This window comes from Labrus bergylta, chromosome 7, assembly GCF_963930695.1.
Source record: "Labrus bergylta chromosome 7, fLabBer1.1, whole genome shotgun sequence".
In the NCBI taxonomy this organism is placed as follows: domain Eukaryota; kingdom Metazoa; phylum Chordata; class Actinopteri; order Labriformes; family Labridae; genus Labrus; species Labrus bergylta.
This window is the reverse complement of record NC_089201.1, coordinates 2963387-2988405: the sequence shown is the minus strand read 5'-3', so window position 1 is coordinate 2988405 and position 25019 is coordinate 2963387. Positions and strand designations below refer to the sequence as shown.

At 38.2% G+C, this 25019-nt stretch overlaps 1 protein-coding gene across 3 annotated transcripts in view; it reads left to right on the top strand.

The window, feature by feature from the left end:
* Positions 1-25019, top strand: part of kiaa1549la (KIAA1549-like a) — a 61852-nt gene that overhangs the window by 472 nt on the left and 36361 nt on the right. For all 3 annotated transcript variants that reach the window (XM_020656347.2, XM_020656348.2, XM_020656346.2), the window contains exons 1-4: positions 1-40; positions 19076-19714; positions 20419-21216; positions 21802-21917. The exon at positions 1-40 is cut by the window's left edge. In XM_020656347.2, the coding sequence (XP_020512003.2) occupies positions 1-40; positions 19076-19714; positions 20419-21216; positions 21802-21917 (1593 nt within the window). The remainder of the gene's footprint in view (positions 41-19075; positions 19715-20418; positions 21217-21801; positions 21918-25019) is intronic.

Here is a 25019-nt window from a genome sequence, read left to right as displayed (position 1 = left end):
CTCCTGATGATGATGATGCAGGGCTCCTCGGCGGCTGAAGGTGAGCAACTCATTCTGTGTCATCTTCTAACCAGTCAAAGGGTTGGCTCCTATTTCCATGAAACCTCTTCTAAATTAACCTTGAATAGGCCCGACTGACGCTCTCTGGGTTTTCTGACGAGCTCGATTTCATAATAATATATTATTAATGCAACTGTTCATGAGCCAGTAGGAATATCACTGTGAAGAAGATGTTTTTGATTTTTTAAGACTTAAAAACCTTATAAACGCACGTACACACACGCACACATGCACGCACGCAAATACACACGCACATACAAGCACACATACAGACGCACACAGACGCACACACACACACACACACACACACACACACACACACACACACACCTCACACACACACACACACAGACGCACACACACACGCACACACACACACGCACGCACGCACGCACGCACGCACACACATACACGCACACCCACACATGCACACACGCCCGCACGCACGCACACACACACATGCACACACGCCCGCACGCACGCACGCACACACACACACACAGAGACGCACACACACACACACACACACACACACACACACACACACACACACCTCACACACACACACACACACACACACACAGACGCACACACACGCACATACACACACGCACGCACGCACGCACGCACGCACACACATACACGCACACACACACACGCACGCACGCACACACACACACACACACACACACACACACACACACACACACACACACACACACACACAGAGCTTGGTTGTAAAAAGACATTCGGCGGTTATTTTTCCTGCGTCTGGAGTGGATGATTTGTTGTATTTTTCATACCGACTGTTGTCATTTTAGTGATTTGTCTGTCATTAGCTTACTGTAGCCTGTTTTCAAATTGTGGTGTAGGCCTAGTTCAACCAACGGGCCTAGTCAGGGGAAACGCTGTGAACCCTATACGGTAAACCTAGACCTCAACAAAACACTTACAACACGACCTTTTGTTACATTAAAGATGAACTATTTATTCATTTACGGATTATTGAGCCCCGAGTTTGTCAACAAACAAAAGAGATCCATAGAGGATAATTCGCACATAGCCTATGATATGATATTTAACCTGTGTTTTTAAAAGGTGCTATATAAATAAAGTTATTATTATTATTATTATTATTATTATTATTATTATTATTATTATTATGATATGATGTCCGTGTCTTCAAAGCCATCTGAGTGAAACACAAATGTAAGCAGTCAAAACGTTTTGATTAGGCTACTCATTAAACAAAAGTGGGTATCCTGCTAGATTTAAGGTTGTCTTTATGGATGTATTGCCAAAAAAACACTCTAAGGTGAGAAATGTTTTTAAAAAACTGTATTACATTTGTTATAACCATAGGCTATATGCTATCTTACTAAATATGTCCATAACAGAGTCGACCAATTATTTAAACCACTTATTTTTAGAAAAAAAAGTAACATCTCAACAAATACCGAGGAGGCCTATGTTAAAGTGTATTTTATGAGAATCACTCATATAGCCTAGTTTATTTTCTTGGCCTCAAATATTAAAGGCTAAAATTCTTTGTATAGGCTAGCATATAGGCTATAGGCTAGCAGGCCATTTCTGACTTATTATGATCAAATAGAATTAGAAAATACATATAAAATGATGCAATTATTCATAAGTAGCCTACATAAATGGACAAAAATGAAATACTTTTGTAGCCAACTCAAAACGTTTTGTTCCACTCTTTAAATCCTCCAGCTTTTCTTAAATAGTTTCATTTTCACTGGCTGCTCTGTTAGCAGCCATTTTATATTTAAGACAATTATTTAAGTCATTGACTGTTAACCTGCACACTGAGAGAAGGTCTGAAGCCGGCTCTCTCAGCACCACTAGCAGTCTATGATCAATTCTTTGATAAGAAAAGAATACATTAATGATGCACTCTTTTATTCACATATATGCCAAAGCTGTAGGGTGGCATTTGAGTTTAATCAAGAAAGCTACACCCCTATGCTAACTAATTAGCCTCCTGCGAAATCTGAGCAAATATCCTGCATACTCTCAACATTGTTTAAATCATGCTGTTATGCCAATTTTGAGCAAGCTATTTCATGGAATAGCTAAGGGAGATGTGATATGCTTCAGGGTTTTTTAGAGAAAACGTAAGCCTATGGTGTCTGCTGTTTTCTTCTACATTGACAATGAAAACAGGCTTGTGATGCATGGTGTTGTTGGCTTTGAAAGTGTGTCTATAGGTGCATGTAGTACTGTATGTGTGTTGGTGTTTTCTTAAAAATCAGTCTGCAAGGATCTTCATCCTCAGTCTGTAGCTGAGATGTCTTGGTCTGTGTTACCATGGGAACAGATTAACAGCCATTCTTGACGCTATGTCTTTGTCAGTCAGGGATGAATAGTGTCAGATCTTTTGCCTAACAATAAGCAACACATCACACATATAAAACACCTGCTGAAACACTGGGAGGTTTGTGGTGTTGAAGTGAAGTCAGAACCTTCTGGCTGTTAAACATTTGTCTCTGTTGTCACCAACAACTGCTGGAAAAACATATTGTGATTATTTTTATAGATATAATATATAATAATGTATTTTTTACCAAAACTGTTCAGTTAAAACACAACAAAAAATCTGGAACGGTCCCAAATATCTGCGGACAATTTAGCATTCAATTGTACGGTCATGAACAGTGCTGCTGATAAACAGGGCAAAGTGGAAAGGATTTAAACGTTGTGATTGAGAGAAGGAACTATGCAAAGCAAGACAATTCTGTCTGGGTTATAGACTTATTCATGAAAAGGGATCATTTTGGGTGGACTATGTAATAGAATGCAACTAACTCTTGCAATCCAGTAGGTGTCGCTATTACAACAATTATGGATGATAACCACCATAAAAATATAACGCCCAATCTTTTGTGAGAAGTGAAGCCAGTGGTGAAGTGCAATAAAACTGCAGTTTCTCAACACATGAGGGTGGCTGCAAATGCCAAAGAATCCCCTTTAGGTCCTGTATTAAAATGCCTTTAGAGCAGAAATAAACATGTTTACAGCCTGCTTACAAAATGTTTACCCTCTATAACTAATTTCTTTATTGATAAAAACTCTACATGGATAGATATACATTTACATTATTAGTGGCATGGTTATTCGACTGACATGTGGGCACTTAGCTGTTAATGGATTAAACTTGTTTGAGAAAAAACTGTATAACAGTGGTGACAAACCTGGGATTGAACCAAATGTTCTATATTATGCAAAATGTAAAGGCTTTCTATGTGATTTTTCACACTTAAATATAATATAAATCAAGTATATCCTCTGAAAATAACTCTGTGAGTCATGACTGTCTACAATGGGTGTAACACCCGAGTCCCACTGTCTGTGATGTTTTCAGAGTTTTCAGAGTCCTATCTTCACTTTGTTTACATCGGCGGGACAGCCAGCTGACTCCTCCCCTCGTGTATAAAAGGTGTTTAATTGAGGGACTAGAGAAAAGAAGAATAACATACTGTACTCACTGCTTAACTGTGTTTCTAGATCACGCTCATTTCAGGTAAATTTACATGCAGTGTGAAGATACCAGCATAATAAAGATCGCTAGCATTAGCATGCTAACACTACAATGCAGCGCGAGTTGTTTTGGTTACATGCTGCTGCTCAAGGGCGACATCTGCTGGATCAAAAAATCGCATATAAAGCCGTTAAATGTTTCTTTGTCAGGCTTTACTTTATTATCTTTCTTCTACGATTTGAAAATAATGGTATAGAATTTCATAATATTTATGGTAAACATTGAATACTGAGCTCATGTCGGGGTAGATTTGGCTCAGTGGTAGAGTTGTCTCTCATCCGGAAGGTTGGGGGTTTGATCCCAGCACCTGCAGCCACATGTTAATTTGTACTTGGGCAGGACATTAAATTTCCTCCTGCTGCTACGTCAATGGGTTTAGTTAATACTGATACCCCCATCTACCATCAGGGTGTGAATGTGTAGGTGTGACCTGCGGTGTAAACGCTTTACACAGAAGACTAGAAAAGTGCTCTACAAGCTCATATCCATTTACCATGTTTTATGCATGGAGATCTCTGGAAAGTTGGATAATGTTTAACAGTTGAAAATGCTTGTTAGTTAGTATTGTTTTTATGATTTCACAAGGTTTTTTTTTGCTCACATGCTATAGTTCAGTTTGTTGGATTAGAAAGCACATGCTCCACTGTGTCCTACTCAGTGCTGAAGTTAACAACATTTCCAAGCTTACGCCAAAAAGTTGTAAAAGCTAAAGCTGCATGTCACACTGTCTCAACTTGTTTTGTGTCAAACATGTCTCTTAAGATTGATATACTAAGAGGGTATGTCAGCAAACATTGGGAAATGACTAAAAGCTAAGTCATGTTTCTAAGTCAAGCGATGATATTCACAAACATGCCAATTTGATTTTGAAAAGACAGACATGTCTCTTCTCTTTCTTTCTGCTTTAGGTTAAGGGTTGTTGTGTGGCTTAATTATAGTTTGCTTAAAACCATGAGTTTCCTGACCTTATAATATCTTATGAATGTGCAAATGGAGGGAAACTGTGCCATGGTACATTTTAATAGATTTTTGCCAGCCAGACATAAACAAGTTTTGTTTTTCTAAATGTTGATAATGTTACAATTCCCTTAGCAGACACTTTTATCCAAAGCGACGTACATCAGAGAGTAAGTACAACACTAATCCAGTCATATACCGCCATCGAAGCAGAGCAGTCTTGCCCAAGGACACCTCAGACATGTTACCCAACTGGAGATCAAACCCTCGACCTTTCGGTTGAAAGGCGATGACTCTACCAACTGAGCCACAGCTGCCCCATAATGATCCCAAAATAACCAAATGATTAAGTCTAGTTCAATATATTTTACATTATGTCATTCATTATCTTGCCATTCCCTGCACATACTGTCTAATTCCCTGCAGTTAACTTAATCATTCATTTTGTACTTGTATATACCCCCTATTTCTATTTATCTTATCTAATCTATTCTGTTTAATGTGTATTTTGTATTTTGACCTTACTTGTCTGTGCTGCTGCCCGAATTTCCCCTCTGGGGATCAATAAAGTACTATCCTATCCTATCCTATCCTAATCAAAATACATTTAAGTTGTCACACTGAAATGCTTTTGAATACTATATCACAAAAGCATGCAAGTGCAAATGCATGTGTATCTTGATACTTTTATCTATAGTTATTGTCACATTGTCTCAGAAGTTCTAAAAGCTATAGGTATGTATCCTTTAATGAAATATAAAGATAAGCATGACTGAAAGAATAAGATTGGTGATAGTATTAGTAATAAGAACGTCTATATTTAATGACCAAAACCAACAATAACCATTAGTATTACCAAGTACAGTATTGTCATTGTTGTGAAAGCCTGGTATGTCTAATTGAACTTAGTTATCCAATATATCAACAAACTTGTAGCTAGCACCTGAAGAAAGCAGTAAAGTGAAGTTTGGCCAAATATTGAAAATATTAGTATGCAGTATTGCTTTGGCTGCAGCACCAATGGTGGCTGCACGAGGCTTTTGACCACAGCATTATGCTGGATCTATGCAGTCACTTTATTAAGATAAGACGATAGAGATTCATTTTTTAAAATGACTCAATAGGGAGGAGCACAGCACTATCAAAACTATCAATTATTACTCTAGAATAAAAATAGATGAAGGGGCTGAATTACTCCAGGGAGTTAGCCAAATCTACGTTGGGAGAAGATTTGCATTTTGACTAGAAACGCACCATTCACAGATTACATTTGTACAGTGGACAGTTAGTGCAAAGGCTCGGCAGCAGCTGAAACTACATACATTAGAGAAACTCGCAGCAGAAAGGAAAATCAAGAAAATCAAAAACAAATGCAACAACAAAAACGACTGAAATGTTGCAAAATAAACAATTGGCTAGAAAAGACACAAAAGTGCTGCAAAACGCTGAAACAAGTGAATTAATTTCAACGTCTTCTTGATTCCTATAAATACAAAAGTTTAGTGTTCTTTATAGCATATTGTATGGCATTTGATCACTGACAATATAGAGCATTTGTAAATCAGATAACCGCTCCAGGATTAAAAAGATCCATGAGCGTAAATGAAACAGCCGTACACATAATGTGAGCTCTTTAAAGCTCTCTTAAAGTTACTCTGCTCCAGTGCATTGTAGCAGCCCGAGAGAGGCACGCTCGTACCGCTTGTAACATGGTTTTTCTCATGCTTTGCACAAGCTCTATGCTCAAGCGTCAGCAAAACTTTTCCCTTTACGCGTGCAAGTTTTTGATTTGTGCTCTTTTTATCCTCGCTCGGTTATCTCGTTTGCGCGCACGCCATACTATTGTTCAAATAATTATCCTAATAAATAAAGCTTATTGACATTGAAATAGCTACTGAATTATATGAACTTTGTTTACAGTTTTTTCCAATTGCTAAAACACAATTTTGAAAACTAGGCTGGTTTTATCAAAATACTTCACACAATTCACAAAACCACACACCCAAACTGCAAAATACCTCACATATCCTGTAAAATGAAGCACTGCAACCAAAACTACATATAGCATTATCAAAATCAAACTTTTGCACCAAATGGCCCACACTTCATTCATATTACCAGATTTTTGTCTAACCAACTACACACTGTTGGGCGTAATGAAAAGCACTCTCATCTTTAGTATGCTTTGCCATAATACTAACATAGTTCGAATTGTAGAAAATTCTTCAGATTGTTCACATGCACAGAAATATTTGCAGACACACACACATGCTGTTGAAACATTTATTTTTTTATTTTTCACCAAACATGTCAGTGCTACATATACCAGTACAGTAAAACAGCTCAAGTTGGGCTGCACTCTCCGTCCAGCCTCTCACATTGTCAGCCCATGGTTGATGACATGATCAACTAAGGTTGCTCTGATTTCATTTGGAAGTTGTTTTCTTCTTTGGCCATGAACTCCTCTCCCAACTCTACCCCTACCTCTCACTCTTCCTCCCCCTCTCATTCTCACCCTCCCTCTTCCTCTTCCTGCAACCTCTTCCATTGTTGTTGTAAAAAAAAGGTGCTCACTTGTGGTCTTTTCATAGTGCTTACGTCTACACTTAAGTGATAACAATTAACCATTGAGGTGTTTGGCCAGGTGGCACATATGTTGGCCAATTAACTCATGTAGTGTCATTTTGAATGGCAGTGTTTTGAAATGGCAAACATGTGACTTTATGTCAGATTGTTGTGTCTTATGCAGAGAACCGTGTTCAGTGCATTTAAAAAGTGCCATTTTGAATTGCAAAATGTGTGTAAAGCAGAAAATGTGTTTAGACTTTTGGAGACTTGAGAAGAGGTTTTGCTCTCTGTGTGTCAGTATAAATAATTGTGCTATGCATGTCGTTTTAGTGTGTTAGCAATTGGAAAAAACTGTAATATATTAATTATGATTCACTAGTAACAATTTGGTTTGAGATATTTAATCGATTATATGAATATTGACACAAATGTATGTTGAGATCATGATTATGATGAAAGAGGTTGTAGTTATTTGGCTGGTCTGGGAGGATGGACTTTTGGTCTCCGGCTTCTGCCTGAGCCGATCATGGCCCTGAATTCATTCTTTTGAAAAAACTGATTCAAGTGATACCAGTCATGCAAAATGTATATTTCTTCTAATCTTTGGAGACTGGGGAAAGTTGCATGAGTCTCATATCATCATATACAATCATACATTAAAAATGTTTCACAACTATTATATAACTTGTAATATTGCTGTCTGTTCAGTCCTTAACTATAACAGCTTTATACGCCAGGCCGTCCCATCCATGTAAACATGATGTAAACACAGCCGACAACAACACAGCTGGAGGGACTCGAGCTTCTCACTCATAGACAGTCATGACTCAGAGACACATTTACACAGGATACACTTTCTGCTATATTTATGTGTAACACATTCTGCATTTAATTTGGCCTGAAAGGTTCAAGGCAGGAAGTAGGCTTAAAGAGGAAATGGAATCTGCAACTTAACCCTTATGTCCATTGTCAGTTTTGTTTTCGATCTCTATTTTTTAAAATGTCTATGGCATGTTATCTGGAGGTGTGAACCTCATCTGTTATAATATACCAATAATACTCTGTGTATTTAAAATGGCATCCTTAACACTGTGAGAACAAAAAGGTTCCAATTTAAATCCATTATAACATCAACTTGGATCCCTTTGAATTTCCATCAAAGAATCACTCTGTTGCTTCCAAATCACAATTTTTACTTTATTCCGCTAGTTTGTTTTGTTTTGCTTTTTTCCATGGGGAAACTACTTGCTATTTAATGGCCATGGGCCATTCTTGATACTACAGAAGTCCACATACGTATATGCGATTCTGGTTTCTCTGTCAAACATTGGTATGAGTGTGTTAGGGGAAAATAATTTGTGTGCGTGTACAAGTGTGCCTCTTTTTCAGCTGTGCTAAAACTAAAATTATATTTTTCAAATGATTTGAATGTACAATAAGTCGATATTTATTACAGTGTTTACTTTAAAATATCTAAGTGTATTAAAAATTGACTAAACCTTTGTCTATGACAGACACGCCATTACAGACACGACAGGGTTATAGTTGCTGTGGAAACACCGGATGTTTCGTCAAAGACATAAGGAAGCAGGAATTGCTGCTGAAAGCTGCTGAATGAACTGCTGTGACAAAAACGTCATGTAAATTATACTTGGATACATCGTCGGGGTGGTAGCAGAGAGAACTCCCATGATTCCCCACCAGCCTTTATGTCATCTTTTTTTATTTCATTGATTGAGGGCCCCCTGGTGGCGGAATCTTCATACTGCGTCCTTAAGGCGGTATGATTCATTAAATTAATGTTTTTATAGTGAATTGATTTTTATTAATGAGGACATCTTTTCTGGTTGTTTATTACATAATGCACCATTATTGATTTATGATAAATAAATGCATGCCCTATATTTTATAATCATCACCCTGCAAACTGTAATAATTCATTAGAAATATGAGGACATTTATTAAATGTTCAGGGCATTTATTTCAAATTGTGACAGATTATTACAAAATGCAGGTGTGATTACTTAATAAAGTGAACATTTATTTCAGTTGTTTAGTTTAGTTTATTTTTTAGTTTGTCAGGGACAATGTACAAAATATACATTAAGAGATGGAATGCATTAGATTTAATGGATCAGCTAGACTCCACGCACTCACATGCACACACATACTCACACACACACACACACACACACACACACACACACACACACACACACACACACACACTCATATATGCACACACACACACACACACACACACACACACACACACACACACACACACACACACACACACACACACGCACTGGGGAAATCAATGTGGATCCTGAAAACAAATATAGCGATACTTTGCTGTATGGATTCTTTTTGCACAGACCTCACACACAAATTCCTGTTGTTGCTCTAAACTTGTTTTTTTCACTCAGCAAATAAATATTCTATATTTCCAAATGAAAAGGAGAGTCGCTTATAAGACGAATCTGAGTGTTATGATATAACAGCTGCAGTTTGATTGTTTTTGTCTTACTATTCCTGAAGCTATTATTCAAACAGTACGTTTTCTCTGTTTCAGTGATAATTTTGAAATATTCTCTTTGCTTATCTGTAATAGGAAGTGGGAAATGTTTATCCTCTGCTTATCCTGAATATGACCTCAGACAGGATTATCGTGCTGATCAGTGTAGGTAAAGCAGCAGAAATATGAGCTTCTAACCAGTGAATCAGGCCACAAAACATTTGGACAGCAAATCAACAGAAATATTCAAAAATGATACTGTGCCCTAATGACGAGCATATCATTACATGAGAATAGTACATATGAAACTAATTCATTTGCGTTTAAATTAAGGTTTTGCGATCAGTGACCATTACGTTTCCACACGGTAGCTGATTTCCTCAAGATGTATTTTGTGGTGAACTGATGTGGCATTGCTTTCAATGAATCACCCCTGGTGTGTTCGTGAGAGGGACATGCTGAAATACTGTTGTACATGTTGGTTCATGCTGCACATGTATCTGACTAAAATGACCAAAATAAGCCACAAAGTCTTGTTCACTGTGTTCTCTGATGTGCAGAGGCAGACCCAGACTCATGTAAAGCCATTCATGTGTTTTATTACAATGTTATGCACAAGAGGTAACCGTGCTCAGGCCGGGTTAGTCCTGGAGCAGTCTGGACCAGTATGGTAGCGAGGAAATAGGGAGGGGGGACAATTGTACTTAAAGGGATACTTCACCCATTGAAACATGAATCTGTTGACATTGGGTCATATATGTAGTAGAAATGTGAAATACATTTTGAAGTTGATGACTTCTTGGCCGAGAAAAGGCAGAAAGTGTCTTTTTGGCTCATGTGGATGAAAGACACCAAATCCCAGAATGCACAGCACCGCAGGCCACTCCCACTAAGGTCAGGTTTACAGACATGTTTACTTCAACCATACGGCCGTTTACACAACTGATTCAGAGATTTCTTCCAGAATTGATCTTGTAAATTCCTGGCAGAAAACAGACTCTATGTCTGGGTCCATAGACAAACAGTGAGAGCACCGACACTACCAGTCCGCCCCAGCTCGACCCGGCCCGGGCTTACTGCTGCTGGCTTGGCTGCTGCGGCCGCTAGGCATAATATCGGCCTGTCAGCAGCAGCCGTCTTGCCACTATATTTATATTTTTTCGCCATTATCAGCTTTCTCCATAGAGCCTTTTAGCATAGCTACCAAGCAATATGGCGGACGTTAAGTTTTGATTCTGGGCGTGAGTTCCCACCCACTGGTCTGTAGCTTCAGTGGTCGAAAATATGAGGAACTAGTGTTGTAGTTTCACCCCGCTAACCACAACAGCAGCAAAGCTCCTTTTCAGACTTAGAAATACAAAGATTTCCCACCTAAGGGGAAAATGAGGGCGGGATGCATGACCATTCAAAAATACTACCAGGTTTCTAATGATACAAAGATTAATGCAAATGGGTGAAGTGTCCCTTTAAGCACGGATCAGTTCAACTTAGTGTGAGTGTAACCTTAGTTTCAGCTATGAGAGCCCTAACAGTAGTGAACTGTTAATTGGTTTTATTTGACTCAAAAATAGATTTAAAGCAGCTTAAACTGTTTCTGACATGTTCTGGCTTGTGTGCTATTTTAATAATTGCTGAAAAGATGTTGAACTATGTGCCTTTTTCTCTGATTCAAACTCATTATTGTGGACTTTACTTCCTTACTTGATAAGAAATGTACAATTGTTTTATTTTTGTCAATGATATCTTCATCATCCCAACATTATCACTGTGTGGAGGCAATGACTGAACTGTTAAACTGTTAGTTACATTAAGGAAAATCAGCTATGAAGTGGTACTATATAGTGGCACGCAGTGAGAGCAGACACTGAGTGCTTAGGGTCAGTCACATTCACACGCTGACTTATTGGTTTGTGCAGAGTCACATGGTTGTTTCATACAGACCTAGTAACACTACATGTGTTGTAGAAAATCAATGCTGCATTACATGCAGCCAACAAGCACTTGGCAACAGTGAATTTAAACAGGTAGAAAAACACAAGCAGAAACAGACTGAACAGCCAGCTGCAGAGACTGTACAGGCCGAGAAAGAGCGAATAGAGCAAGATACAGAAAGAGAGATATGGGAAGAGAAAAACTGAGCAGAAATAATAACAGATATTGCAGACAGGCTTCAATTCCAATAATAAAACTAGAAGTATACATTTAGGATTAACAGTTGTAGTAAAATGTTAATAAATGACTGACAACAAAAATCTTTTATTTGTATTTATTTTATTGTTTATTTTTACAGGGGCAGCTCGCTTTTAAATGTAACTCCACCATCCACCAGCCAATTGCTAATTTTCAGGACAACAGATGAAGGAACATTGTAAATGAATAGTTGTGAAACACATTAGCTCTATGATGAAATGAAACGGCCACCTCACCAGTGGTCAAAACTATAAACTGCTGCAACGTTTATTATAAACAACACAAGCTTATAAAACTGTTATAGTTTAGAGCACACATTACAAATGTTAACTAAAAGGGAACTTAGAAACACAATAAATAGAAACACATTTTATTTCATTTCCTGACTAATGAATCAAGTCCCACAAGTCCCACTAAGCATGATGGGAAATAAGGGCAGGTCTCTACAATTGTATTGGACAAGAAAGACACAGAGGGCTTCATGTATGAGCCAGCACACTACATTAGAGCTATTAATCCTCATTTTGTGTTTCAACAAATTATTATTGGGTTGCCGTAGAATCACGCTCAGATGAGTAGTTGGCCTTTCTAAATAGCTGAAGCTATTTTCTCGAAGGACTGTTTATCAGATGTTAATCATTTTCAGATGTTTTTGTGCAATGAGTTGAACATTTTGATTGAACTGCTGAAACTCCTGAGAAGGAGGAAATGACAAACTGTTTCCTACACTGTACAATGCAGTGTCTACCATTAGTGTGTGAATGGATGAATGTGACATGCAGTGTACAATCACTAGAAAAGCTTCAAGTCCATTTACAATTTTCCATTTGGGAAAAGCTAACGGTGGTGAACTTACAGCAAGAGAGACTGAGCAATCTCTTCTTCATGTCCATAGAACACAGATTTGAATTACATAATTGAGGAATTTGCAGCCCAAAAAGACAAATTGAAAGCACTTCTGCTTCTGCAGGTAAGACTATAGCTGCTGTTACTTGACGTTTGCTTGATGATATGGGTTTTAAATTAGAAATACTGATCTTATCCTGTTGCTGCTGTGCTGCTGTCTGTTTTTGGTTATTCACTTCATACTTCATATTGAGCAATTTTCCTATGCTGAATTACTTGTTAGCTGATTAGGATGGCTCTGCATACTGCTTGTCGCTTTTTATTGATGAGGTTCTAAATTGTGGTTGTGGCATGTTGTGAAGACAGGAGTGCTATTGGAAGTTGTGGCAAGGTAGTTTATTAAATAAACCTGAGAGCTGGACGTTATTGTTAAAAAAACATGAACAGGAGAATGTCTTCATAAGATAATTGATAAAGAATTCATTTCTATCGAAGAAACTATGGCTTGATTGAGTCTGGAAAGTTGTTTATTTTGTAGTGCTTTCTTTCTTGGTGGTTGGGTATTTCTTATTTACAGTCTATGGTTGAGTACTTATTATTTACAGTCTATGGTTGAGTACTTATTATTTACAGTCTATGGTTGGGTACTTATTATTTACAGTCTATGGTTGGGTACTTATTATTTACAGTCTATGGTTGGGTAATTATTATTTACAGTCTATGGTTGGGTAATTATTATTTACAGTCTATGGTTGAGTACTTATTATTTACAGTCTATGGTTGGGTACTTATTATTTACAGTCTATGGTTGGGTACTTATTATTTACAGTCTATGGTTGGGTACTTATTATTTACAGTCTATGGTTGGGTAATTATTATTCACAGTCTATGGTTGGGTAATTATTATTCACAGTCTATGGTTGGGTAATTATTATTCACAGTCTATGGTTGGGTAATTATTATTCACAGTCTATGGTTGTGTAATTATTATTTACAGTCTATGGTTGGGTAATTATTATTCACAGTCTATGGTTGTGTAATTATTATTTACAGTCTATGGTTGGGTACTTATTATTTACAGTCTATGGTTGGGTAATTATTATTCACAGTCTATGGTTGTGTAATTATTATTTACAGTCTATGGTTGGGTACTTATTATTCACAGTCTATGGTTGGGTAATTATTATTCACAGTCTATGGTTGGGTAATTATTATTCACAGTCTATGGTTGGGTAATTATTATTCACAGTCTATGGTTGGGTACAGCAGTGCTCTTTCACAAATGTCCAGATGGCTTTTCTCTGAGGCTTTATCCTCTTCACAAAAAATGTTGACCGCAAATGTAGAGTTGTCTCAATGTTGCAAGATAAGTGTTGATGTTTACGTTTAGTGCAGCAGCCACAGCTGATGCCAATGCCACTCAACAGAACACAGTGAAATGATATGGTGTCCAGGACACTTTCTGTCTTATCAGCAAGGAAAACCAAAGCATACCCTATTTTAAAATCTTTGAAAAAGTGAAGGTTCATTTCAGTTGTATTCCTCTCGGACATGGCTGACCTTTTGATGTGGTCTTGGCATAACGGTGTGCTGCATGCATAGGAACTTGTAGTGCTTTTAAGAGTGCCAAGAAAATAGTCCAGGGCAACTCGTCTCACAGAAAGGTGAAGATGTTTCCATATTTAAATTTGTGCATGTAGATTCTATTCTAACACAAAATATATTCACTTTTTGTTGGGACGTCTTTAGTGAGCACAAGTATATTTTATCCCAAACCATGTCTGATGGCTTCTGCAAACAAGCAGGTATGGATCCCTCAAAAGCAATGGAGTATTTACAGTAATGTGCCTCAAGGTCAGACAAAACCTTTTTTCTTGTGATCTAGATCAAGGCACTTACCAAGAGCTCACAGTCTTAAGAATGTTCTGCATTATTCACACAAAAACAAAACTCACTTTCATTAGATTCCTGTCCTTTACACAACAGCTATGTGCCTGTTTAAATTAAAGTCCTTTGTGCCATTTGAGGTTTGTTGCTGCAAGCACAGAGTCAATCTTTTTCAAGGTTGAGAAACTACTCTGAGTTCGTATGACCACATGATGGGATGATAAAGAAAATACATAATTTAAAAACATGCAATAGTTTTGGGTTGATAGTTTGATAAGTCATCCGTCCACAACATATTTTAATATATTTGAATTGTAGTTATGAAAGTTTGTATTTCCAAATGTATGTGGAAAAGAGTAATTTCAAGAGGTATTTTGATTTAGGTCAGTCAATAGGGGCAAAGCGTCTGAGCCCATCGGCCTCTCACTTCAAACAGAAGGCCAGCCTGAGGTCTTAATAGAATTAACAGCTGACAACTAATCTCATCAGTTTTATACATATTAATCCTCGCCCTTCTTCATAATGTAAGTCCTTTTTTGCCGCAGTGTAACATTTGAATGTGTTTTTCTATTAGATAATCTCAAATGAAAGCAGACGGGTTGTTCCCCTTGTGTCCCTCTTTGAATGAACAAAATATTTCTCCATTTTCAACTGTTAATATAATTTAATATAGACATCTATTAGACATTTATCATCTATCCCTGAACTGTTTTCACAGCTTTTATAGCCTCATATGTATTCGTATTCGCTAAAGACCAAAAATCCATGTTCACTGTTTCCAACATAAACATCAAAAAAGCAGCACACTCGGCAGTAAAGACGATTCCAGGTGCACGGCCAGGAACATATCATAGTACCATGAATGCTGTTTGTTGTTATAGCGTGACACACAACAGACAGAAGAGACATCAATCGAGTTCAGAATGACTGTTATTTTTCATCCATATTTATCGTTACCATGGTGACAGCATCCCTGCAGTTGCTATGGTAATACAGCAGTGGAAGTAGCTCTGCTTTCAAGCTAAACAGAGCTGGTGAATTACTGATTCTTCAAAAAGATTTCTGCATCAATTTTCCCATCTTGACTTTTGATTGCATTCTTTTTTTGCTTCGATGTTTACATTCACATCATAATATTGAAAGCTGTAGCTGTTAAATTTATGTGGGCATCTACTTAAATCCGCTGCTCTGGGGATTAACATTTGATAAGCCATTGGTGCTTTTTTTCTCTTTCCTTTTCCCTGTGTGTTTTCAAGGTCATTCAGCTGTCAAACCCTCGTTTAACTTGAGAGTATCCCAAAGTCTACTTTTTTATGCTTTTGAACTTGTCTTGTTCAACACAAAAATAAATATTACACTGAGAGGCAAATACATATTGACCCAGCTGTGATGTTATTTGTGATTCATCTTGTCTTTGTGAATAAGAACATTGTATGCTGATTAATATGAGACATAAGCATTTGAACTAGCATCGTCTTCCTGACTGAACATTTGCTCAATCTTTATTTACACAATGTGCTGCATGAGTCAATTTAAGAAAGTTGTTTCTCGTAAGCATTCTAAATGAGACATAAATGCCATGTCATTGATAATATATATGTTATATCATATTTGAAAGGTACTATTTTTCCTTTTTGTGTTAGTATGTTAAAACAATTTATTTTAGTTGATGGGTGAATCTAAATTGCCCATAGCTGGAAGGTTGGGGCTTCGATCCCGAGCTCCTGCAACCACGTGTCCGATGTGTTCTCGGGCAAGACACTTATCCTGTTGCTCCCGCTGCTTCATTGACGTCGTATATATATGAATGGGATTAGCTACTGTAATAGTGATGGCCACTTTACATACCTGATTTTGAATGGGTAGTTGTGGCCATATAAGAATGTTGAATACTCAGAAGCCAAAAAAGTTCAGTACAAGCTCAAGTCCATCTACCATTTACAATATGAATGCTAAACCTTGAGAAGTAGATACAACATGAATTTAAACGGAGCAACATTTGCAGCCTTGAAGAGCTCATATTATGCCCTTTTTGGGGTTCGTATAGTTAATCTATGTACCTACTAAAGTATGTTCACAATAGGTTTGAAAACGCTCAGCACGGTTCTTGGAAATGTCACGCCCCTTTTACCATATTGGGAATGCAGCCACTTTGGCTCTGAGGGGAGCAAAAACATTAGCACCTTAGCACTACTGTGCTACCGCAGGCTACGGCATATCGTGGGCGTGCTACAGAAGTTAACGGGCGTGCAACATGGGCTGCTGGGCTTGCCACAACGAGCCAATGAGCTTAGCTCAGTGATATAACACTGACAAGACGTCACACTGGCAATTTTTTTCAAGGGGGGCTAGAACCGAGCGTTACGTGCAGCTAATGCTGCAGCTAACAGGAGGATGTAGGAGAAGCCGCGTTTCCTCAGACTTTTAATTTTTGCACATAGATGTGTCTAAACATGCACAGGACACTTGGAAAACACACTAAAGAGCATATAAAACCAGAAAAAGCATAATATGGGCCCTTAAATTATTATTATTTTTTTGGCATCTGAGCTTGTGGTGTCCTGGCATTGCAAGGTTGTGCTGGAATTTACATAGATTTAGGAGACATTAGTGGACAAATAATACCAGCTGAAAAGGGATCCAATAAACAACATGACACTGAAAGAATCATGTGCATGGCCATTTACCCTTTGGCACTATTTCCACTGGTTTTTCAAAATCTGCAAAACGATGATTGTGCTCACAGAAAAAGGCACAAAATGTGTTTTGTGCAAAAAATAAATGCAGGTCATTCCTACTATCAGATGTACTCCTTCTTAATCCTGTGACCATCCATCCATTCGGTCCTGTCCATATTTGTTCTCAGTGGAGGTTCTTCTTTCCTAGTGTTTTGTAGGAGGTCTGGTGATAGTCACATATGTTGCTTCCAGTCAAAACAGGTGGCTAGCTGTTGGAGGTAAAAACATAAAAAAACTGCTTTTATCCATCCAACCATCTACTATTCAAGCTACATTTGTTTCATTTTACACCAACATCTGCTGTGAGCCAGCAAAGACATTACATTGAAAGCTCTAGCGTTTTAGGATGAGATTAATTGCTGCAAAATAAATCAGACATTTGAGTTAGTGTCCATGAATCTGCCCTGCCATTTCTGGTTTTCCCTTTTGGTCCATGCTCTAATTGATAACAGAGCTCTAAATGTGGGCACTAACACACAATGTAGACCCTTATGAAGTGGAGGTATAAATGATCTCTCTCTCTCTCAGTAGTGGTTCTTAAGAGTGAGGTGCATGGAATTCTTTACAATAGTTGTCCAGACAACATACAGCTGCTAAGCATAACATTAGTTCTGTAAAGCTTCTCTAGATCACATAACTTTAATTAACCAATCCTGGTCAGAGTCAAAGGAAGTGTGCGACAAACATGCAATTCCTTGCAAGCCTGCAAACTCCCTGCATGGTGAAATGAGAGTTCACTTAAAAAAAGACTATAGTGCCAGGCCCTTTTTGATATTATTCCAGGGCTGTGCATCTCTCCTTCGATGGAGGATTATTTTTATTTGATTTGACCTATCCAATGAAAATTGATAATTGAATTAAACTAACTCCTTTTGACATGAGGTTAATCTGGTGATGTCATAAAACAAGGAAATGCTCGCTGCTACCTCTTAGATCTCTGGTACACCTTTGAGAAAATCCTACTTGAGCTGCTCATGGCAATAAAAGCATTCTATCATCTTCGCGTTCTTCAATGCACAGTCTGTCTAATACAGCAACAAAACAAACACTTACACGCTCTCATGCAACATAGAGTTGGATTTATAAAATGTCTTATAACTTAATTATAATGACAGGGACAACTGAGCCCCCAGATATTGATACAAAGGATTTCAGCAGAGAAAATAAGTCAATAGATGTTAACAGCATACCTTTCATAGTTCAGTTAACATAGCTCCTATCTGTGTGCTCCATTTACGGGGTACACTTTTGTGCCTCATGCGAGATGTACACAAAGACACTGATCTTTTCTGATGATGTAAGAATGCTTAAGTGAAATACACACTTCAATCTGCCATCAAAATATTCATACAATGTCCTGTTTGTGCTCTGTTTGTTCAGAGGCACAATAAAAGGGCAAAAATGGAGTTTACATAAAATGTAATGGGTATTTAAAACCCTTCAGGTAAGTTTTTTGAGGAGTGGGGAAATTAAAAGAAAAATGGATATGCATTTCCAACAGACTTAAAGAGTTTGTATCATATTGTGATATTGTGGTTGCCAAAAAACTGCGGTAAATCAGCTGGAACTTGGGTTATTAACCAGCATACAATCCCCTTACAAATGCTCATTCAGATGTTCCTATAAATATCCTGGAACACTTACTTTGAAAATATTTTTTGTGGCCCACATTTCTGTTTAAACTCTTCTTCTGTTTCTTCTTTTATTCACCTGCCCCCCCCCCCATCTTCCTCTCCCTCATGCATCTTACAGCTGAAGGTGGTCACCATGGCTCGATGAAACATTCTAACCTCTCCGCCAGCATGGGGAACAGAGCGAGACCGAGGGATAAAGACAAAGAAGTGATGAATGTGACTGATGATCCTGGAGCTTTACCCGCTTTGCCTGCGGGTCAAATTCTTGCTGAGAACAAAACAATGGTTATTACTGAAACAGAAGCAAGAGTGCAGGATGAGGCAGGTGGGAAAAGCTCTGCAATGGAGACTGGTGTCTTGGCTGAAGACACGGCTAAAAAGAGACTTAGGGAAAAGGAGGGGGGTGACCAGGCTGCCTGGTTTGGGCAGCAGAGTCTGCAGACACACAGAGAAAGTCAAAAAGAGCAGGTAGCTTTCTCATCAGTCCCCACCACACATCCAGCGACAGAGGTGCTCCAGAAACCAGAATTAGGAATACCTTTAGGACTGCTGTCTAAAGCTGCTTGGAGAAAAAGCTCCTCTTCATCATCCAAGACCTCCACCTCCTCTACAACCAAAGTTTCCTATTTGCCTTCCTCCTCCTCCTCTCCATCCACTCTAAGCAGTTACAGAGAAAGTCAAACAGCAACTCCAATCAATGTCTCTCTGGTTTTTGCCAACAGCAACTCCTCGACCAGCAACATCAGCACTAGTTTTGGTATGAGTTTGGAACAATCTGTTATTGTTGAATGTTATTAAGAACAACTGTTGACCCATGGTAACTGTCTGGCAGTTGTTGTTCTCACATGATGAAACATTGGTTATTTATTTATTTAAAGTAGGGTGCACATTAATGAACATAAACATATAAATATGCCAGATTGTAGCCTTAGCCTAATTTCCAACTGTAGTCCATTGGCGAATGGTGGTACACATAAATCCACAATGACAAAATGTTATCATGTCATCTGGATCTCTTTATGCCTTTCAGGCAAATTATTCATGCATTCCTATTACTAATTAACAACTGTGTGTTAAAGTTAAATAACTGTACTTTTGTTTGCTTTCATGTTCATCAAGTTGAATTAGGAAGCAATGCTTTACATTTTGTGCAATGCATAGATATAATAAATGCATATATGCCATACATATAGCAGGATGGTGTGTTTTGACATAATTAAAAATATTTTAGTTTGTTTCTAGTCCTCCAGTAGAAGGGTGTGGCTCATGTTTGTGTTTTTGATATTTTTGGACAATCATGGAGGTCTAAGCCACAGTCAGTTAAGACATATACAATTCCTCTTCCCGGGATCTAGTTTTGTTTGTCTTTATATATCACAGGATTCATATTTTTTTTTTAAAACTATCCAACACCACAACACATTCTAAAAATGACACATTACTATTTTTTCTTCCCTGCAGATGAGTCAGTTAGTAGCCTGCCAGCATGGGATCTCCCCACTGTTCCAGAATCGCTACTGTCCACTGTGGGTGACCACGATGTAACACTTCCTGCCAATGTCACCAGTCCCTTTTCCACCCACAAATGGAACACCACTGTGCCCACTCGCACCAGAAACAGCTCACGGCTCACGACCACATCGACCGTGACCATAAACACATCGCTTTCACCCAGTACCACCTCAACTTTACGGTCATCCATCATGGTAAAAGCAAAACCTACACCAGGATCTACCACAGTTTCAAGCCAGAACACTGTGTCCAATGATAGTCTTCTGCTGAGAATGGTAACCACAATGACACCCTCAAAGACCACTCATACTGTGACCACCACTGATAAGATAATGCGGGCAGTGACCACTGGGAGCACTGTTACAGTACCACCAAATACCACTGCTGCTACAAACATGCCGCAAACAACAAGCCTCGAACATATCACAGAAGCCACAACACTGCCTACAACTACTACAACTACAACTGCTACAACAACCACCACAACTACTGTACCCCCAACCACCACCACAGCTCCAACAACCACTACTACAACTACTCCACCCACAACTACGACAACTGCCACCACCACTACTACTACCACAACAACAACAACAACAACAACAACAGAAGAACCTGCCACCACTGAGGTCATCCTGATCCAAACAATACCTCCTCCAACCACCACTATAGAACCTCCAATCAGTACCAGCACAGTGGAAAGTCCTCTCCCATGCAACATGACCAAGAAATACTGGGTCAAAACAGGTATGAGACTAGAACTGTCTGACAGTAATTGTATCTTCAGAGCCTAACCAAAACAATACTTTGCATCAAGTCCAAAAATGTATGTCCCAAATTAATTATTAATATATCTTCAGCCATTTCTCTGTAATAGTTATGTTTTAATTTAAATGTAATAGATCCAGAAGCTTCCTGGATGTTGTTTCATGCAGTCAACATAATTAAAACTCACACAAAAGTAAGGTAAAGCTATCCCTAAAGCATTAATAGTTATAATACTAAGATGTAGGAGACTTAAGCGTTTTGAATAGATTAACCAGCAATGGTTTGATACCAGAGGACTAAGGCTTAGGTTGGCAGTAGCTTTGTAAAGCGACTAAGTTGAAATTTAATCAGGTTCCAATGTCAAAGCTTCTGTGTCCTTGAATGTTCTTATGAAAGATATTGAATCCCCACCAGTGCTACTGGGATGGATCAGTAAAGAGTGACAGTAGATCAATATTGATGCATTATTTCTGAGTCTATTCTGTGATATGTCCCAACAATATTAACACGCTGTGTAAGAACATGTTGTGCACAGTCACTAAGCTCTAATCTTTTCTTTCACAGTTCTGTCAATTGAGCTGCGAGGGAACCGTCTAGACCTTATCCTGAAACAGAACCTCTCTAAAGGGCTGAGCCATGCCATACAGAGGGCTCTGAACGACTCCACTGCCTATGCACAGGTCTGTCTCTCCTACAGGTTCAGCTTGTAGAAACAGGTCAGCTAGAAAGGATAAGTGACTAGTTAAAAAGTATCTAACCACATGTGAATGAGTAAGTGTCTTATATACAAAACTGTGACTAAGTTTATCGCAGCATCTTGTAACAAAATACTGTAATTCATATAGAGGATCCATCAATTCATGTTCCAGCATTTACTTTATGCAAATTAGCTGGCAGATGGGTCTAATAAACTGAAACTAATAAATAGAAATGCTGCTATAGTCATGTGCTACTTAATCTCTATCACCAGATTCTACATATAAATATAGAATCTGTACACAGAGTCTGGGGTTTAGCACGGGAAGTGTTTGTAGTCCGAGTTGTATTGACTAATCACATATCAGCCAGCTTTGGTGTATGAAGAAAATGACTGTTTGTTTGGAGAGCAAAAAAACAGACCATGACAAGTATTCCAATGAAGACATATTTGTGTGCATTAAAGTGAAGCTAGCAGTCTGTTGTAGATGAACATATTACACTTGAGCCACTATCTGGAATGCATCAGAAATGATCAATCCGTCCTCCCTTCAACCAACAGGCAATTCTATATATATATATATATATTGATTTTGTTTTTAAGATATCAAGACAGAACCATATGAACTAAATATTTTGGCTCACATTCACATTTAAAATCATACAGGGGAGAGGCACATGATTCACTTAAAAAAAGACAAGATAATACTTGATGACAGTATTAGAAATACGAAGAAGCAAATAAGGGTCACCATCTGTTCCAATAGACATCATGTTATTGATTTCCTCCTGTCTACAAGACAACTGGCAGTAGGTGAGAATACCTGAGTTAAATGTATGCCGTTGGTAGGGGGATATGTGGGCCATGTGCAATAAGATGATTGAATTGCTTTCACTCTATTACAGACACTTATTGCTGTTGCATTCTTCTAAGCATCATTCCAGGCATCGTCTGCAATCCCAACATTGACTTCTCTTTCCCAGGTTTCTTTTAGATGAGAAGTCTTTGCAGCTTCATATCCTTAAGGCACATTATAGTAGGAGCTAATAGAGCTGGCCAGCTGTGTTATGAAAAGCCGCCTCTTAGAGTTGAAATACTTTGACTATTAAGGATTTTGGTGTACCTCGTGAAAAAATCCCTTACCTGTAAATACCAGAAAAAATTCAGCTTTTGACAACTGTATTTTCCAGTTAGTTTACTTAAAGGCTTTATATGCGATTTTTTGATCGCCCTTGAGCACCAGCATGAAACCAAAACAACTTGCGGTGCATTGTTGTGTTAGCATGCTAATGCTAGCGATCTTTATTATGCTCGTATCTTTACACTGCATGTAAATTTACCTGAAATGAGCGTGATCTAGAAACACAGTTAAGCAGTGAGTACAGTATGTTATTCTTCTTTTCTCTAGTCCCTCAATTAAACACCTTTTATACACGAGGGGAGGAGTCAGCCGGCCGTCCAGGCGATGTAAACAAACTGAAGATAGGACTCCGAAAACTCTGAAAACATCACAGACAGTGGGACTCGGGTGTTATACCCATTGTAGACAGTCATGACTCACAGAGTTATTTTCAGAGGATATATTTGATTTCTATTACACAAGTGTGAAAAATCACATATAAAGACATCAAGGTGGATCATTCCAGTAACTTTTGCAAATTAGTAATCCCTTTATTTTGGATAACACAATAGTTACTATTCCAGGTAAAAAAAATCAGGATTGACACATAATGGAGTAAAGACAGAGGAGAGCCAAGACCTGGCTTCTCATTTTCTGACAGCTTGTCATACTTTGGTGCAAAATGTAACTGGTTTAGTACTGGGACAATTTGTATCGGATAGACTAACCTAGGGAGGGCGTTAATTTTTAAGAGAGCAACACAACCTAACCAGGAGACTGGAAGGGTATTCCATCTCTCTAAATCTAGCCTCATATGTTCAAGTAGATGTGTAAACGTTGTTTTATACATTTGTTCAACATGGGTATGTATTCCTAAGTAGACAAAGCCCTCTGAGGACCACTTGAAATGGAAAGGAGATAAGAGTTTGAAGTTTCTGTTTAAGACTACCTAAAGGCATTACTTCTGATTTGCTGAAATGTATTATGTAGCCTGAAAAAGTACTAAACATATTAATGGTCAAAATGCAAAAAGAGGGTTATTATAAAGTAACTTTAAAGTACATTTATGTAATATGCAAAACAAATATGACAATAATTCCTCACGGTCAAATACCTTCGCTGCATCGAGAGAAAGCACCAAAGGGAGTAAGCCTTCCAGTCGTGTCACTAGTATTTTGGAGAGGAGTTTTAGGTCCACAGGTAAGGAGAGAGGCCTATATGACGCACAGTCCACCGGTGCTTCACCTTCTTTGTCATTTAAATGTTTGCCTCCCTCAAAGACTGTGGCAAAATGTTCCTCTTGAAAGAGTCATTGAACATATTCAGCAGAATATGTGTGTGGTGGGGTGAACAATATATTTTCATGTGATAACTTGATAACAAGCACTAAACCCTGTGGAACTCCATGGCTAACTTTGGTGTGCATGAAAGACTTATCATTTACAAACTGAGATTGATCTGATGAATAGGATTTAAACCGATTTAAAGCACTTCTTGCTATGCCAGGTCACTGTTCTAGTTTCTGTAATAGGATGTGATGTGAAGTGGGCTGTCCTATAATCAGAAGTTTAATGGTTTGATACCGGACTTCTGCAGTCCACATATAAAAGTGACGACTGACAAATCTAAAAAAAATGCACCAGAGGGTTTGCAAATGTGTGTCAATGTAGGATTACTACTGATGGGCATCTTGGCACTTTGCATAGCAGCCTCAGTGTAAATGGTGAATAGAGAGATAACTAATGCACACAACATTTAGACCCATTGAATCGTTGATTCAGTTTGCGAAGAACAATATTTTACATTAATGTCTCAGAAGAAAGATCTTAGAAAAGATCCTTCTTTGCCGTTTTCTTGAATCCTAGCAGTGAGGTCAAGTCATGTGTTGCTTTCTATGGATTGTTTTTGTGTCTTTATGATGTTTCCATCCTCTTGTTGTATTTTCCCCTAACAAAACCTTGATCT